The 15,177-nt window shown below is 39.4% G+C and overlaps 1 protein-coding gene across 1 annotated transcript; it reads right to left on the bottom strand.

Moving 5' to 3' along the window:
• Positions 1-989: 989 nt before the first annotated feature.
• On the bottom strand, positions 990-3,331 carry LOC138871349 (uncharacterized). Its single transcript, XM_070149222.1, has 3 exons — positions 2,817-3,331; positions 1,723-2,555; positions 990-1,342 (listed from the first exon to the last, which is right to left on the bottom strand). Exons 1-3 carry the CDS (start codon positions 3,329-3,331, stop codon positions 990-992), a joined length of 1,701 nt encoding a protein of 566 aa, XP_070005323.1.
• Between the last annotated feature and the right edge of the window lie 11,846 nt (positions 3,332-15,177).

Here is a 15,177-nt window from a genome sequence, read left to right as displayed (position 1 = left end):
GCAACCCAAGTCAGGGCGCAGCATGTCCTCTCAAGTAGAGTGTACTTAACCTCATAGGGAGTGAACTTCTTACTGAGATAATAGATCGCTTGCTCCTTCTTTCCCGTGATGTCATATTGACCCAATACACAACCAAAAGAATTATCCAAGACTGTCAAATAGAGAATTAAAGGTCTTCCAGGCTCTGGTGGGACCAACACAGGTGGATTCGACAGGTACATTTTAATCTTATCAAATGCTTCTTGACATTCGGCAGTCCACTTGACCGCAGCATTCTTCTTCAACAGCTTAAAGATGGGCTCACAGGTTGTCGTGAGCTAAGCAATGAACCTGCTGATGTAATTTAACCTTCCAAGCAAACTCATCACCTCTGTTTTGTTCTTTGGCAGCGGTAACTCTTGAATGGCTTTAATCTTTGACGGATCTAACTCAATGTTGCATCTACTAACCACGAATCCCAGCAGTTTCCCAGACGGGACACCAAATGCACATTTCGCTGGATTAAGCTTGAGGTTGTAGCTGCGGAGCCTTTGAAAAAACTTTCTCAAGTCCTTGACATGGTCAGACTGCTTCTTTGACTTTATGATCACATCATCTACATAAACCTCGATCTCCCTGTGTATCATGTCATGAAATATAGTGGTTATCGCCCTCATGTAAGTTGCCCCAGCATTCTTCAAACCAAATGGCATTACCTGATAACAATATGTTTCCCATGGCGTGATGAACGCTGCCTTTTCTGCATCTTCCTCATCTATCAAGATCTGGTGATATCCCGCATAATAGTCCACAAAAGACCCAATCTCATGCTTGGCACAATTATCGATCAGAATGTGAATGTTCGGCAATGGAAAATCATCCTTTGGGCTTTCTTTGTTAAGATCACGGTAATCAACACAGACCCTGGTCTTACCATCCTTCTTTGGTACTGGCACAACATTGGCTAACCAAGTGGGATATCGAGTGACCCGAATGACCTTTGTAGTAAGCTACTTTGTGATTTCTTCTTTGATCTTCACACTCATATCAGTCTTGAACTTTTGCAACTTTTGCTTGATAGGAGGGAATGCTGGATCAGTTGGCAATTTATGAACTACCAGATCAGTGCTCAGGCCCGGCATATCATCATATGACCATGCAAAGACATCTTTGTACTCAAACAATATTTTGATTATTTCCTCCTTAATTCGCGGTTCTAAATTCACACTTATCTTGATTTCCCTAACATCATCCTGGTCCCCAAAATTGATTGCTTCGGTCTCACTTAAATTAGGCTTTGGTTTTTCTTCAAATTGTTTTAGCTCTTTACTGATTTCCTCAAATGTTGCTTCTTCATCATATTCTATTTCATCATCATATTCTACTTCTTAGATTGTTATTTCAGAATTAGATTGGCTTTTAAGACTCGGCTGAAAACTCTTCATGCATGTCATGTCACTACAACTAGCATAAAAAGAACTGTACAAAATAAAAAAGAACAAAATAAAACACTATTAAGAATAACGGAAAACGGAAAATTGCATTTCATTGAAAATAAAAGGATAGAATGGTTTGAACATCAAAACAAGCAAAACTAAAAATCTGGATTACAACCCTGGAATAACCCAGATAACAGAAAGGAAAACAAAGCAAACTATCAAAACTCCTTCCTGGTGGGGAGAGAAGTAGCTTCCCAATTGCTAAGCTTCACGTTTGGGCCAACGAGTTGCATATCTGCTTTACTAGAGCTTTCACCAACTTCTACCATATTGACCTCTTCGAACAGACTTTGGAACCTCTTGATCAGCTTTTTATCAACATCGACCACAGGTTTTGGGATTGAGGAGGTTGGAGGCTTTTCGACCCCTGGCTTGACAAAAGACTTAGAGATGTGTGGGACGGGCTTGGGGAGCGACCATACCTTCTGTTTCAGATTTTTAACCCTTTTCACATCCTTCTCTGTGGGCATGAATCCCAAACCAAATGTACCAAGATTCCCACCGGGGCACACTGGATGCACAATACCCTGCAGAGATGAGCCTAGACCCTTGCCGGGCACAAAACCATTCTTTAACATTTCATTCGCAACCATGACAGACGTGGAGGATAGCTTAGGACCCGGAATGCATTTTCCTTCAGGGATTTTCTCAATAGAAACTGTTTCGAAAGTCTGATAGATCCAAGGTCCCTTATCATCTTCAGCTTCGATGAATGGAACAATTGTATCAATATAGGCTGACAAGTCTTCATCACCGTGCACAACTATTTCCTGCGTGTCCCATTCAAACTTCACCATTTGGTGCAGAGAATATGGGACTGCCTTAGCAGCATGTATACGGGGCCTGCCTAACAACGGGTTGTAGGAGACAGCCACATCTAACACTTGGAATTCCATAGTAAACTCAACAGGCCCTATCGACAATTCGAGCATTATATCTCCAACAGAATATTTACCGCCCCCATCAAAGCCTCGAACACACACACTGTTCAAGTGGATTCTTTCGGTGCCAATCTTCAGTTTTTGCAGAGTAGACAAGGGACAAATATTCGCACTAGAGCCATTATCAACCAAAACCCTTGAGACAATAGAATCTTCACACTTCACCGTGAGATAAAGAGCTCGGTTGTGTTCTGTACCCTCCATAGGAAGTTCATCGTCTGAAAAAGTGATCCTATTTGCTTCGAAGATCTTGCCAGCTATCTTTTCCAAGTGGTTCACTATGATCTTATCAGGAACATGTGCCTCATTCAAAATCTTCATCAAGACCCTGCGATGTTCATCTGAATGTATCAACAAAGACAAAAGAGAAATCTGAGCTGGTGTTTTCCTTAACTACTCCACAATGGAATAATCCTGCACTTTCATCTTTTTCAGGAACTCCTCAGCCTCTTCCTCAGTGATCGATTTCTTTACTGGCATTGGGCTATCCTTGAATGGCTTGGCTTTCCTTAATTCTTCTGGGGTGAAACATCTCCCAGAACGAGTCAATCCTCCAGTTTCATTAACTTCTTCCTCTATTTCTTCTCCTTTGTATGTCACTATCACTTGTTTATAATTCCACGGATCAGCCTTGGCATCCACCACTGGAAGCTGGGTTACTAGTTTAATGATGATAGGGGTAGTAGGAGCCCTCTTCACAACTATGACAGGCTTACTTGAAATCCCTGGTACTACCACTTTTGAACTTTCCGGCCTTGCCCCGATATCTCTCGACAGCCCTTTCACGACCAACACTGGTGGTTTCGAGTTGAGTGAGCTCGGCTTTTCTGTCATCCCTTCAACTGTCAAGGGCGTTTCTTTGGTAGAGTCTGGAGCTTTAACCAAATTGCTTTCACTGGCCCGAATCATCATGATGGACTTAGAAGACTTTTTGGGCTCCCGTCCTTGTGAACTATTTCAATCATGTGCGTCTCTGCATGGGCTAGCAAAGGGTTTTGGTTGATGTTTGGCGCATCTGGGCTTTGGACTACAATTTGGTTCATATCAATGAGCTCCTGGATTGCCCGTTTCAAATGCCAACACTTCTCTATATCATGCCCTGGAGCATCAGAACAATAGGCGCATCTTAGGGAATAATCGAGGTTCTTTGGAGGGGGATTCGGTATCTTTGACTCAATCGGCCTCAAGACGTCCAACTGCCTTAACCTTTGAAATAGACTAGCATAGGACTCTCCAAGCGGGGTAAAAGTTTGTTTTCGCTGCTGCCTCTCTCTCTTATACTCTGGCCTTGATCGAAAATTTGAACCAGTGGGGTTTTGACAAGGTTGTGGGGATGGATAGGTATTTTGTGGAACTGGGTAGATATTCTGCGGAGCCGGAGCACACCATTGCGGGTAAGGAGGGGTTGAGCATATGACTGTGCGTGGTGAACAAGGTATTGGGATGGCGTGGCTGAGTATTGGGGGTCTTGCGGGGAAAAGTAATGTTGAGGTGGATTATATGGAGCTTGGGCGTAGGTTTGGGGTCGGGGTCGAGGATGGATGTACTAATGAGGTGAACTCCTCTGGCCATGCCATGATCCGGAGACAAATATAGCAACATCTTCCTTCTTCTTCTTGCCTGGCAAACTTCCGGTGCCACTCTGGATTGCCTGGGTGGTTGCTTTTATAGCAGAATAGCTCACGATCTTACTCGATTTGAGCCCCTATGAACCATTTCTCCCATCTTCACCACATCATTGAAAGACTTACCAATGGCTGAGATCAAGTGGCCATAGTAAGTGGGCTCTAGGGCTTGAAGAAAGTATTTAACCATCTCATCTTCTTCCATCGGAGGATTGACTCGTGCAGCTTGCTCTCTCCATCGGAACCCATATTCTCTAAAGCTTTCATTGAGTTTCTTCTCCACCTTGGTCAGAGATAGGCGGTCTGGAACAATGTCTATATTGTACTGAAAGTGTCGGGCAAAGGCCTGAGCTATATCGTACCAAGTGTACCACCTGCTAGCGTCCTGGCGGTGTACCATTCTAAAGCTGCCCCACTCAGACTTTGGCTGAAGTATGCCATTAGTAATTCATCTTTTCCCCCGGCGCCTCTCATTTTACTGCAATAACCTCTCAGATGAGCTACAGGATCCCCATGTCCGTCATACAAGTCAAACTTGGGCATCTTGAACCCGGCAGGCAATTGGACATCGGGGAACAGACACAAATCCTTATAGGCCACACTCACTTGGTTTCCCAACCCTTGCATATTTTTCAATGATTGATCCAGACTCTGTACCTTCCTAAACATCTCTTCTTGCTCTGCGTTCTTGGGTGGTTTGTCAGTTTCAACATGAGGCTCAAATTGGGGAGTGTAAGAGTAAGGATCTGGGACTTTGAAGGTGGGCTCCGGTGCATAGTAGTGGGCATCTGTAGTGGGGAATGCAGGCTCACTAGAGGATCGGTGGAGGGTAGCTTGTGGAGGGGGTACAAAAATAGGAGCAGATGTCGGAGCAGGGTATGAGGTTGTTTTGGCTGGCGGAGCATGAACGGTTTGGGCTGAAGTGCTGGGGTAGTTGTGGTAAGGGGTAAAGCCAGGTGCGTGTTGTGGGGAAATATCAATGGTATTGGGCATCTGGGATTGAGACACTGGTGGAATAGAAGCTGGATTTTCTATGTAGTTGGTAGGGAACGAGGGTGGAGGGTGTCCCTTAATCCAGGCTTGATACATTTCTGCCATCTGATGCCTCAACCTCCGGACCTCCTTTTGCAGTTCTGATTCCGACTCAACAATCTCCCTTGGTGGGTCTACAACTCCAGTGTCTGTTTCCTTGCTAGCCATGACTGTTTGACACTTTGACTGGGTATTGTATGGATGACTTGCCAGGATGCCGACAAACTAACCACCTTCCTGAAACTTAATAGAGATAATAGAGGACAACAACACAAAACCACCATGTTAGCGTTAGAGCATTTATCAAATAATAATATCACATTACGTGCAATGCACCTAGCAACAATCAACGGTTCTAAAATGGCTTTGAGGATCGCAGGGTCATATGGCATCATCCCAATTTGCTCATTTCAATCCTTTCTTCTCTTTCTTTTCCAACACCTCTTATCACTCTTTTCTTTTTCTTTCTCTTTTTATTTTGAACCAAAAATGATTTGATCGGACTCGATGTAGGTTTCCTACGTATCATGTCCCTTATGAATCAGACCAAGCGTAGTTATGGAGAAGTGGTGGAAAATAAATTAAAAACAAAATCTTTTTGGGATTTTTCATTTAAAACTTTTTGATATTAAAATATAGAGGGAAATACGATAATGAAAGACATGACAGACTCAACTACACTACGACAGACTTTGACATTACCTAAAGGACTCGGTACTTCTAGACAAGACACGAAAGTAAAAGACAACATAAGACAATCTCAAAACACCAAAATAGAATAACTCCTCAAGCTTCTCCTGAATGCGACTGTCCTGACCGGGATGGTCCTGGGCTGTCCGTCATGCTCAAACTCTGTAACATGCCTCGTAAAGAAACACCGATGCTGGGAATAAAGGCCCTAGCGTGTGCCCCCGCATCCTGAAGGCTGACCCTAAACAAATACTGGCTATGCTGCTCCACGTTTGCTGCTAATCCCACTAACTAAGACTTTATCAACTCAAGCTTATCCAGGGATCTTGGTCCGATGCCTCCCCAAAATCATCTGTCTGAACTGCCCGACCCCTGAGTTGGGCTGGCAATGGGATGCTGACCCCTGGCGGGACAGACTGTAACCAAATCAAGTACTCCTGAGTACACTCGGGCCTGTCGACGTCCTCTACTAATGTATTTTTCTTCATCCTCTTTGCATTGTTCCAGTATTGCACATACTTGATTTCATCAACCGCCTTTTTGCTAAAATTTATGATGTGCCTCCGAAGATTCAAAGTTGGAGGCTCCTCTTGTCTTCTGCCCAATTGCCGCATTACCCTATCGGGAGTGTACGGTCTGACACACTTGAGTCCTATCAGCATCAGGAAAGGCTGCATGAGGCACCCTACCAAGATATCATCCAAAGGTAGCCAAAGGTAAGCCCACAAAACATTCCCATTTGTCCTCAAACCGAGGAACTCAATCCAAGCCGTGATGCCTACTGGGTACGTAAACTTCGGAGATTTCATCCTGCGTTCGATGCATACCACCCGATCCCTCAAGGCACGGTCGATGGGACAAAGTAAGGAAGCGGTGTGCAAATGCTCCATCATCCACAGTTGTAGCAAAAGGTTACTTCCCTCAAAATATCTGACACCTCCCCTAACCTCACTCAGGGCTCGGTACAACTCTGCTAAGATCATCGGCACAACGGTAACGGTTTTGCGTTGTTTCTCATGAAATAGTGCCATTACCACTGACTGTAGACGGGTACTAATGTGCCTCTCATCTAATGGAAAAACCAATAATCCCAACAAAGCAAGGCTGAAAGCTTCGAGGCGACGTCTTTTCCATTTTGCCTTGGTTGTGCAGAACTCATCCCAAAAGACATCAAAACTATCCTGTGGTCCAAATCTAGCAAACAAATAATCCAAGGATATCCAGGACTGCTCGAGACATTTTAAATGCTTATTATCTTTCAGGCCCAGGTCGCTGAGGAATCTTGTCTTAGAGTGGTCTCGGGGAAGTATCATGTCCTTGCCTATATAGCTTAAACGAGTGAGACAAGACATTTCTGCCAAGGTAGGAGTCATCTCACACTCTCCAAATCTGAAAATCAAATTTTACGGATCCCAATAAGTCAGCATCGCCTCCACTAAATCTGGGCAGGGTGTGATATCAAGAAGGGAAGTTAGGGTGCCCAATTTCTGCATTAACTCATGCTGCTCTAACGATGAAAACATTGTCCACCACTTGATCAACTTCCTAGGAATCTTTACTACCATCAGCACTTTAGATCGAATCAGCGGGTCCATACCTGAATGAAGCAAACATGGTTAGCGACTCAGGACACTACGTGACCCTACCACATTTCCTAGTGGACAAATGCAGGACACAACTTGGCTATATTTGCAAAATGGCCTAAGTGGCTGAAAGTGGCTATTTACGCAAACTTGAGAAAGTTGACCCCTAATGCATGAGAGATACTCCATTTAAAGCTTACATGACTCTAATATCCTGACAATCATGGTCTTAAATATTACTTTGCGGAAATGGACCTTTTTTGCAAAAATGGCCGATGCGGCCAAATGTGGCTAGGGACGCAAACACGACATGGATGGACACCGAGTTATAAACTCAAGACCCTAAGACATGAGTAATTGAACCACTTTTGCGAAAATGACCCCATTTTGCAACAATGGCCGATATGGCCAAAAGTGGCTAGACATGCAAGATTTGGCTAAGACCCCGCAAAGCCAAGAACCTAAGACTAACTAGGAAGACTGGACCCTATATGGGTTGCCTACGTATCCCGCCCCGAGAGACGATAATCAGGTATGCGTAGTTCGGGAAGATTGGACATGGGAAGAAGCCCTTTTTTTTAAAAAAAAATGTAACTAATTTGGAAAATCATACTTTTTTTTTGTCTTTTTGAGAAATGATGGAAAATGTAAATCTTTTTGGATCTTCTTTTTCATTTTTTTGAATTTTTGGAAAATTATGGAAAATGCAAAATCTTTTTGGATCTTCTTTTTCTCTTTTTTTTTGAATTTTTTTTTAAAAAAATAATGAAAAAGTGTAAAATCTTTTTGGATTTTCTTTTTCTTTCTTTTTTTTTTTTGATTTTTGGAAAACTATGAAAGAAAAATGTGAGTGGGCCCTACTAGCTTCACTTTTCACCCTTCTTTCCAAGACATCGGTCCGCCAAATGACCCTTTTACCCTCACAGATGCAACATTTAGCACATAGGATGATTAACTGTCATTTTGGGCCACGAGCCCATTTTGACAAAATTTGAACAGGTTTCCTACAAAGGGACACGGTACCTGGGACCGAGCCCTGCTAGGTCTAAATGACATGATGCAAATAAAAATGACCTAAAGGCTGACCTAAATTTGGGATTCACTAACAAGGCAATTCGGGGAAGGGTATGGTCGATGGTGGCTGCTCAAGCTTTCCACCCACTCCATACGTTCGACGCCCCCCCCCCCTCTTAAATCAAGGGTGACTCAACAAAGAGTTCGTGCACGCGACGCGTGCTCCGAGACTTGTTGCAGAAAGAATTGACTGGGTAATGCATATGATGACAGTTTATAAAGTAGTAACACATAAAGGAAAAACTGTAAACAAATAAGCAACTAGCAAATAATAAAATGACATAAACAAAATAAAAATTAAAAAAACAAACAAAACACATAAAAACCTCAACCGAATATCCTAAAAAGCCAGCAAGATCAAGTACTAGCTCAAACCTGCAACTCCCCAGTGGAGTCGCCAGAGATGTCACACCCCTTTTTTAACCACACTTCACTAACCCTCTTAAATTAATAAAAAGATTTGTAAAGCTTGAAAAGGGCTTTCCAATTAGAACGTGACAAAAATTGTGTTCAAAAGGAAATAACTCAGAGTCGCCACTGACATTTGATTTCGGTGTGTCAGGTCACCGTTTTTTTTTTAAAATAATTTTTTCCTCTTAAAACACTTTGGACTCCAAAACTAAGTCTGCACCAGAGATTCGGGTAAGGGGGTTCATTAGACTTGGGGAGAAGGTGTTAGGCACTCCCCAAGTCCTGTAACTAGTACGGTTGCATACTTGATATAGTCGGCTTTTAAAATATTTAAGTTGAGGTAAAATTACGAAAAAAGCAAAATAAACACACACGAGGCTCAAGGTCGTCCCCACCTAATAAAAAGAAAAATGAAAATAAAAATAAAAATAAAAGTATTACGAGTTCTACTATCGACCTCCAAGTACAAATACTTCGGGGCATACCCCGGAATAAAATATATACAATTCCTTCAGGGCATTCCCCGGATAAATTTAATTAAGGGAACGGCCTCTCGCCTCGAAACCAAAAAAAATCCTAAGTCTTGCCTACCCAAATGTGGTCGGCCTAAGCATACTCCTACCGATCAAAGTAACAAAGCAAAAGTAAAGAACAAAAATAATCCAAAGCTCAAATTACTACTAAAAAAATCCAATCGGCTATTTAGATCAAATTTTGAAGCCCAATATTATTTGTTCTATTAATCCAATCCCGCGGCGTCTCGAACAATTCAGTTTTCTTTATTTATCAATAAAACAAATTCAGAACCTATCTAACTACAATCTCAATCCAGCAACATCATCAAGAGAACAATTCAATGTCAAATCATGAAAATGCAGCAAACATGAGCAGTTAAACCCAAATAACTAAGAAAAAGTAACGCAAGCATGATATAGTCCATAAAAGTATAAAACAAATCTTCACAAGTAATTAAAACAATAACATTAGGGGAAAGAAGAGATGGACCTTCAACAGCCTTTAACGATTCTCTCTTCGGAAATACAAGCAAAAGCCAATGCGAGGACTCGAGCAAAATCGGAATAAGCCAACAGGAATCCGCAGACCAACTCGAACAAACTGGGAACCTTGACTCCTCGAACGCGCACCAGATCTCAAGCATAACCCATTTTCATTTCACTTGCTTATCCAAATTTAATTTTTGAAAGAAAAAAAAAGAAACTAACGCAGTTTTTGTGTGATTTTTTTTTATCTGAATGGCTAAAGATCTGTTGGATTTCAATGGAGAAAAATGAAGTTTAGCTATGATGGAAAGCTCATTTCTGAACTCAGGTGATGCGGCGCAAAGAATTTTCTCGCCTTTCCTCTGGCTCTCTCGTCCTCTCTGTCACTCTATGTGCGTTATCCTTCATATCTGTGTCCTCCATTCTCTTTTCTCTCACTGCTTTTTTTTCGTTGTTTCTGTTTTTTTTTTCCTCTTTTTAGAGGAAGGCCCCCCAATTGAATTAGTGGCTTGGGGAAGGAGCCAGACCCCCAAACGTGTGGGCCCCATTATTTTTGTGTATAAAAAATGTCCTTGAAATTAACGTGGGGTCTAATTGGCAAGGGTAGTGTGTTATGCATTTATCTGATATGTGTGTATTTGTCATGGAGTGCACATGAAAATTGTTGGATTTGTGAGATAGTTTCAAAGGACGGTGAGGTGTCAAGATTTTATTGGTTAAATGAGGACATGAAACATGTGAGAAATTTAAAAGAAATGGCAAGTGAGTATAGGAGTGAAAAGGGGTTACGGACAGTTTTAAATTTTCTCTTCTCCTTTTTGGCATGTGTATTTTCGTTCTTTTCCTTCTTTCTTCTTCTTTTTGATTTTTTGATTTTTTTTTTTTTGATTTTCCTTTAGCTAAATCAAAAGTAAGTACATAAAAATACTACTCCTAAATAAAAAAAGAAATATTAAGGAAAACAAAATAACTATATTCTTAAGGTAGTATAAAATCTTTCAATCTACTTTTAAAAATTTAATTTAAGACTTACACTACATCAAATAGACACAAATAAAAATACATATATTTTGAATTTTTCTTTTTATATTTTGCAAAACAAAAATATGATTCTTTTTTTTTTGTTTTATGAAAAGTAAGAAAAACTAAAAGTTACTTGCCAAAATAACAATTAGCTAGCGTAAAGGAAAATAATTTTGTAATTTTTATTTTAAAGATAAACTAAAGCAAAAAAGTAAAAAATAATAATCAAAATAGCAATACTAGACTTAAAATAAATATCTAAATACTAAAATCAGTAAAATTTTGGGGAGGGTCAAAAATTACATGTCTACAGATGTTATTACACTTGTGTGCATGTTTGGTTTGGAGTCCGAGGGGTTCGGGCGAGTTTCGGATGAGTTTGGATTCTTTGAGGATTGTTGGTATATCTCTTGTTACTTCTATTGAAGATCTCGCAATTTGCAAACATGTTGGTCGCATTTGCGACCATTGGTAGCAAAGGTCAACTTCGCATTTGCAAAGCTTTTGGACGCAATTGCGAAGAGGGAACCTATGCTTTTGTGAACAAATGTCGCATTTGCGACTTCTGGGAATCTGATGCGATATGCGATCAGTGTTTCGCATTTGCGGTATTCGCAATTGCGAACTAGAGTTCCCAACTACGATACCTGCAGCTGGGTAAAGAGGGGGGGAAACAGGTCTTTTCTCATTTTACATCATTTCTCAAACCTAAACACTCTAGAGGCGATTTTCTTGAGAGATTTTCTTCTTAAAATCATTGGTAAGTAACTGTAATCCACTTTCTTTCAGTTTCTTGTTACTTTTGATGAGTTTTAACATCACATCTAAGATTTTTATGGTAAAAATTAGGATTTTGGGTATAATTTGGGGATTTTGTAAAATTAGATTTAGACATCAAATTGAGGTTGAATTCCGAAACAAATCACATAACTAGGCTCGGGGTAAACGGGTAATTGGATTTTGATCCGAATCTCGAATTTTGACCAAGCGGGCTCGGGTTGACTTTTATTGACTTTTTCAATTTCATTAAAGAGTGAACATTTTTCCTTCGTAGGTAGTTTCTAAAGCTTATTTTGAATTGTGCGATCGACAATTGGCTAGATTCGATTGGTTTAAAGGCTTGTTTGAAAGGTAAGGCCGTGGTTGGTTGATTCATTTAGTTGCGGAATGAGGTAAGTGTTGTGGCTAACTTTGATTTTAGGAAACTAGGACTTGTTGGATTATTTATTATGTAAAATTATGTGGGAAAATATGTATATATAACGTGATGAGTGTATATGTGCCATCATGGGTTAAAGTATGTGGGTTGAAGTATTTATTTATTACTTTCAGTCACTTCATGCCTTCATTTAATCCATGTTATTACATATTAAATGTCTTAATTATTTCTTGCCTTTGCTTGTTAAATTTATGCATTTGTTTGTTACATGTCTTATTTGTTAATTATTTCTATGTATCCATGGCTCGACTGTCTTTACTTGCTTACTGAACTTGTGTGTTATTAGATAGTTACTTTTATCAGCTTTATGTCCTTAACTACATAATTCTTTTATTGTATTTTATTCAAATTACATCGTATTGTTGTGAACGTTCATTATATTAATATTGATTGGGATGGGGTTACACGCCATAGTTTTTGTTGTTATTATTATTATTATTATTATTATTATTATTATTATTATTATTATTATTATTATTATTATTATTAACTGGGATCGAGTTGCACGCCGCAGCGTTTATTGATATAATTGAGTGAATATCGGGTTGCAAGTCGCAACGGTTATTGGTATTATTATGTTGGATCGGATTACATGTTGCAACGGATATCGGGTTGCACGCCGCATTGGTATTTATAAATATATTTGTGGATGGGGTTGTGCACCGCAACGGAGGAGACTTGTTATTGATATATAAATGTGGATCGAGTTGTGCGCCGCAACATGGTATGATGTGTTTTAGCTGTCAGAGGTTGTAGAGTTAATTCTGATACTATGATATGAGATTTGAGAACATGTTATTCTAGGACCCTCTGGTAGTTGGCTTTCGGGTCAGTTTATATGAGTTTACTGCTTTATCCATATTTTTGTATTTTGTTGTTTTTATTAGTACATGTTTATTGTGAGTGTCTTGTCATAGTCTCGTCACTACTTCGTCGAGATTAGGCTCGACACTTACAGAGTACATGGGGTCAGTTGTACTCATGCTACACTTCTGCACTTCTTGTGCAAATCCTGATGTTGGTCCCAACAGCACGTAGAGGAGTTTTGCCCGGATCAACTTACTGAGGAGACTTGAGGTAGAGCTGCTGGCATTTGCAGTCCCAGAAGTCCCTCTCTATTCTCTCTTTACTGTTACTTATATTTCAAACAGTTGTATTTCGTTCAGACTTTGTTTGTAGAACTCTAGTATGCCCATGTATTCGTAACTCCGAATTTCTAGGATATGTTTAGATTGCACTACGTTTGTATTTATCACATCTAATTAAGTTTATTTCACTTTTGTATTATTAAGGTTCTGGTTTAAAATTGCTAAAAGTGATTAATTAATTTGCTAATTTTGGCTTGCCTAGCAAGTGGATGTTAGGCGCCATCACGACCGCACGGTTGGGATTTCGATGTGACATATAAATACACAAAAAATATGATTTTTAGAGGATTTTTAACCTAGGGAGCTTTGGAGAGCATTGGATACTTCAAGATACAAGATTTCATCATCTTTCCACCAATTCAATACCGGAGTTTGGATTGTAACGATGAATTGATGTTTTCTTATTCTTTAACTATATTTGTAATGACTTCCTTTATGATTATGGAGTAGTTTACCTTAGGATTTGACATCATTTGGTGAATTCGTTGTTATCTATGGATTTGATTATTGTTTGATTACTTCAATTTGTTGGAGGAGTTTTAACTCTAGTTATGATTTTATTCATTATCATGTTTAATCGGAAGAGGAGCATAATATTAAATATTATTGCAGCACATTCCGTCATTTATTTTTATACTTCTTTGAAGTAATTGAAAGAGCTTTGTGATCTACCATTTGAATTGAGATTGAGAAATACTCGTGAGAAGTTTCTCTTAGATTATTCCTATCAATAGACTCGTACAAGTTTCACCACACTTCATATTAGTTTATTTGAATGGTTTAGGTTTAGTCGAGAGGGGAACTTGAATTAAAATAATAGGATAATAACCTGTTGAATTTGTGGGAATCAATAGAACATTAAGAGTGAAATTTAATAGTATCAATTTCAGGATAACAATCTTGCACCTATCATGTCATGTCCTTATTTCTCATACTGATAACAAACTAACGATGCTAATCTCTAGTTTCTCACGATCAATTGTCATTTGCTTTATTTTTGTAGTTAATTATGATTCATAATCATTCCCAATCAAAGTGTTAATCATCCTGGACAGCATTTAACTAGAAGTTACATGAACATTATTTAGTCCAATCCCTATGGAGACGCTACTTTCTATACTATCTTTGACGCAGTACGAGCTTATTTTTTATAGTGTGCTTTACGCACGTCATCCTATTACCTTATTCATGAATCATGCACCTTATTGTTGACATCCGATGTTATTTGATCATTCCTTTGATATTTTTCTATTATTATACATGTTATAGAGCTGCATGTTATATATAAAGTGAGTATTTGTTGACTTAAAATTATGTCACTAATTCACTGAGGTTAGTCAAGATACTTACTAAGTATATGGGGTCGGTTGTACTCATACTACACTTATGCATATTGCGGTGCAGATTTTAGAGCTGAGTTGTTGTGGATAATGAATGCTAGTATTGAAGATGTACCGGCGTTCCAGATAAAAGTTGTCACTTGTTCATGGTAGTTTAGGACTTGTAATTCTGTTACGTATATTCCAAACAAATGATGTAATCCTTCTTCATTTCTGTGTTGTATACCAATCTCAGACGTCCATGACTAAACGTACTATCTGTCTTTGGGATAGTTGTATTGATTCCTCATTCTTATCTTATTATTATTTGATGATTTCTGGTTTGGCTTGTGTTATATATTAGTTAATTTACCTAACAAGTTGGGTTAGGTTGTCTCATGACTGACTTGGTGGGATTTTGGGATGTGACATATAATGTGGTCGATACTTCAGCAAACAATTAAGACATGGACCAACAAGTTCTGCCTTAATAATTAAGGTAACTAACTAACCACACAACAGAAGACAACATTTATAGCTTCATATCTGGTTTCAGAACTGATCTGTACAATACATTCTTACTCATTGATACACTCATTACCTGCCAACGTAAATAAGTTCTTGTACGATATA

This window comes from Nicotiana sylvestris, chromosome 1, assembly GCF_000393655.2.
Source record: "Nicotiana sylvestris chromosome 1, ASM39365v2, whole genome shotgun sequence".
NCBI lineage: Eukaryota > Viridiplantae > Streptophyta > Magnoliopsida > Solanales > Solanaceae > Nicotiana > Nicotiana sylvestris.
This window is presented reverse-complemented; position numbering and strand designations above follow the sequence as displayed.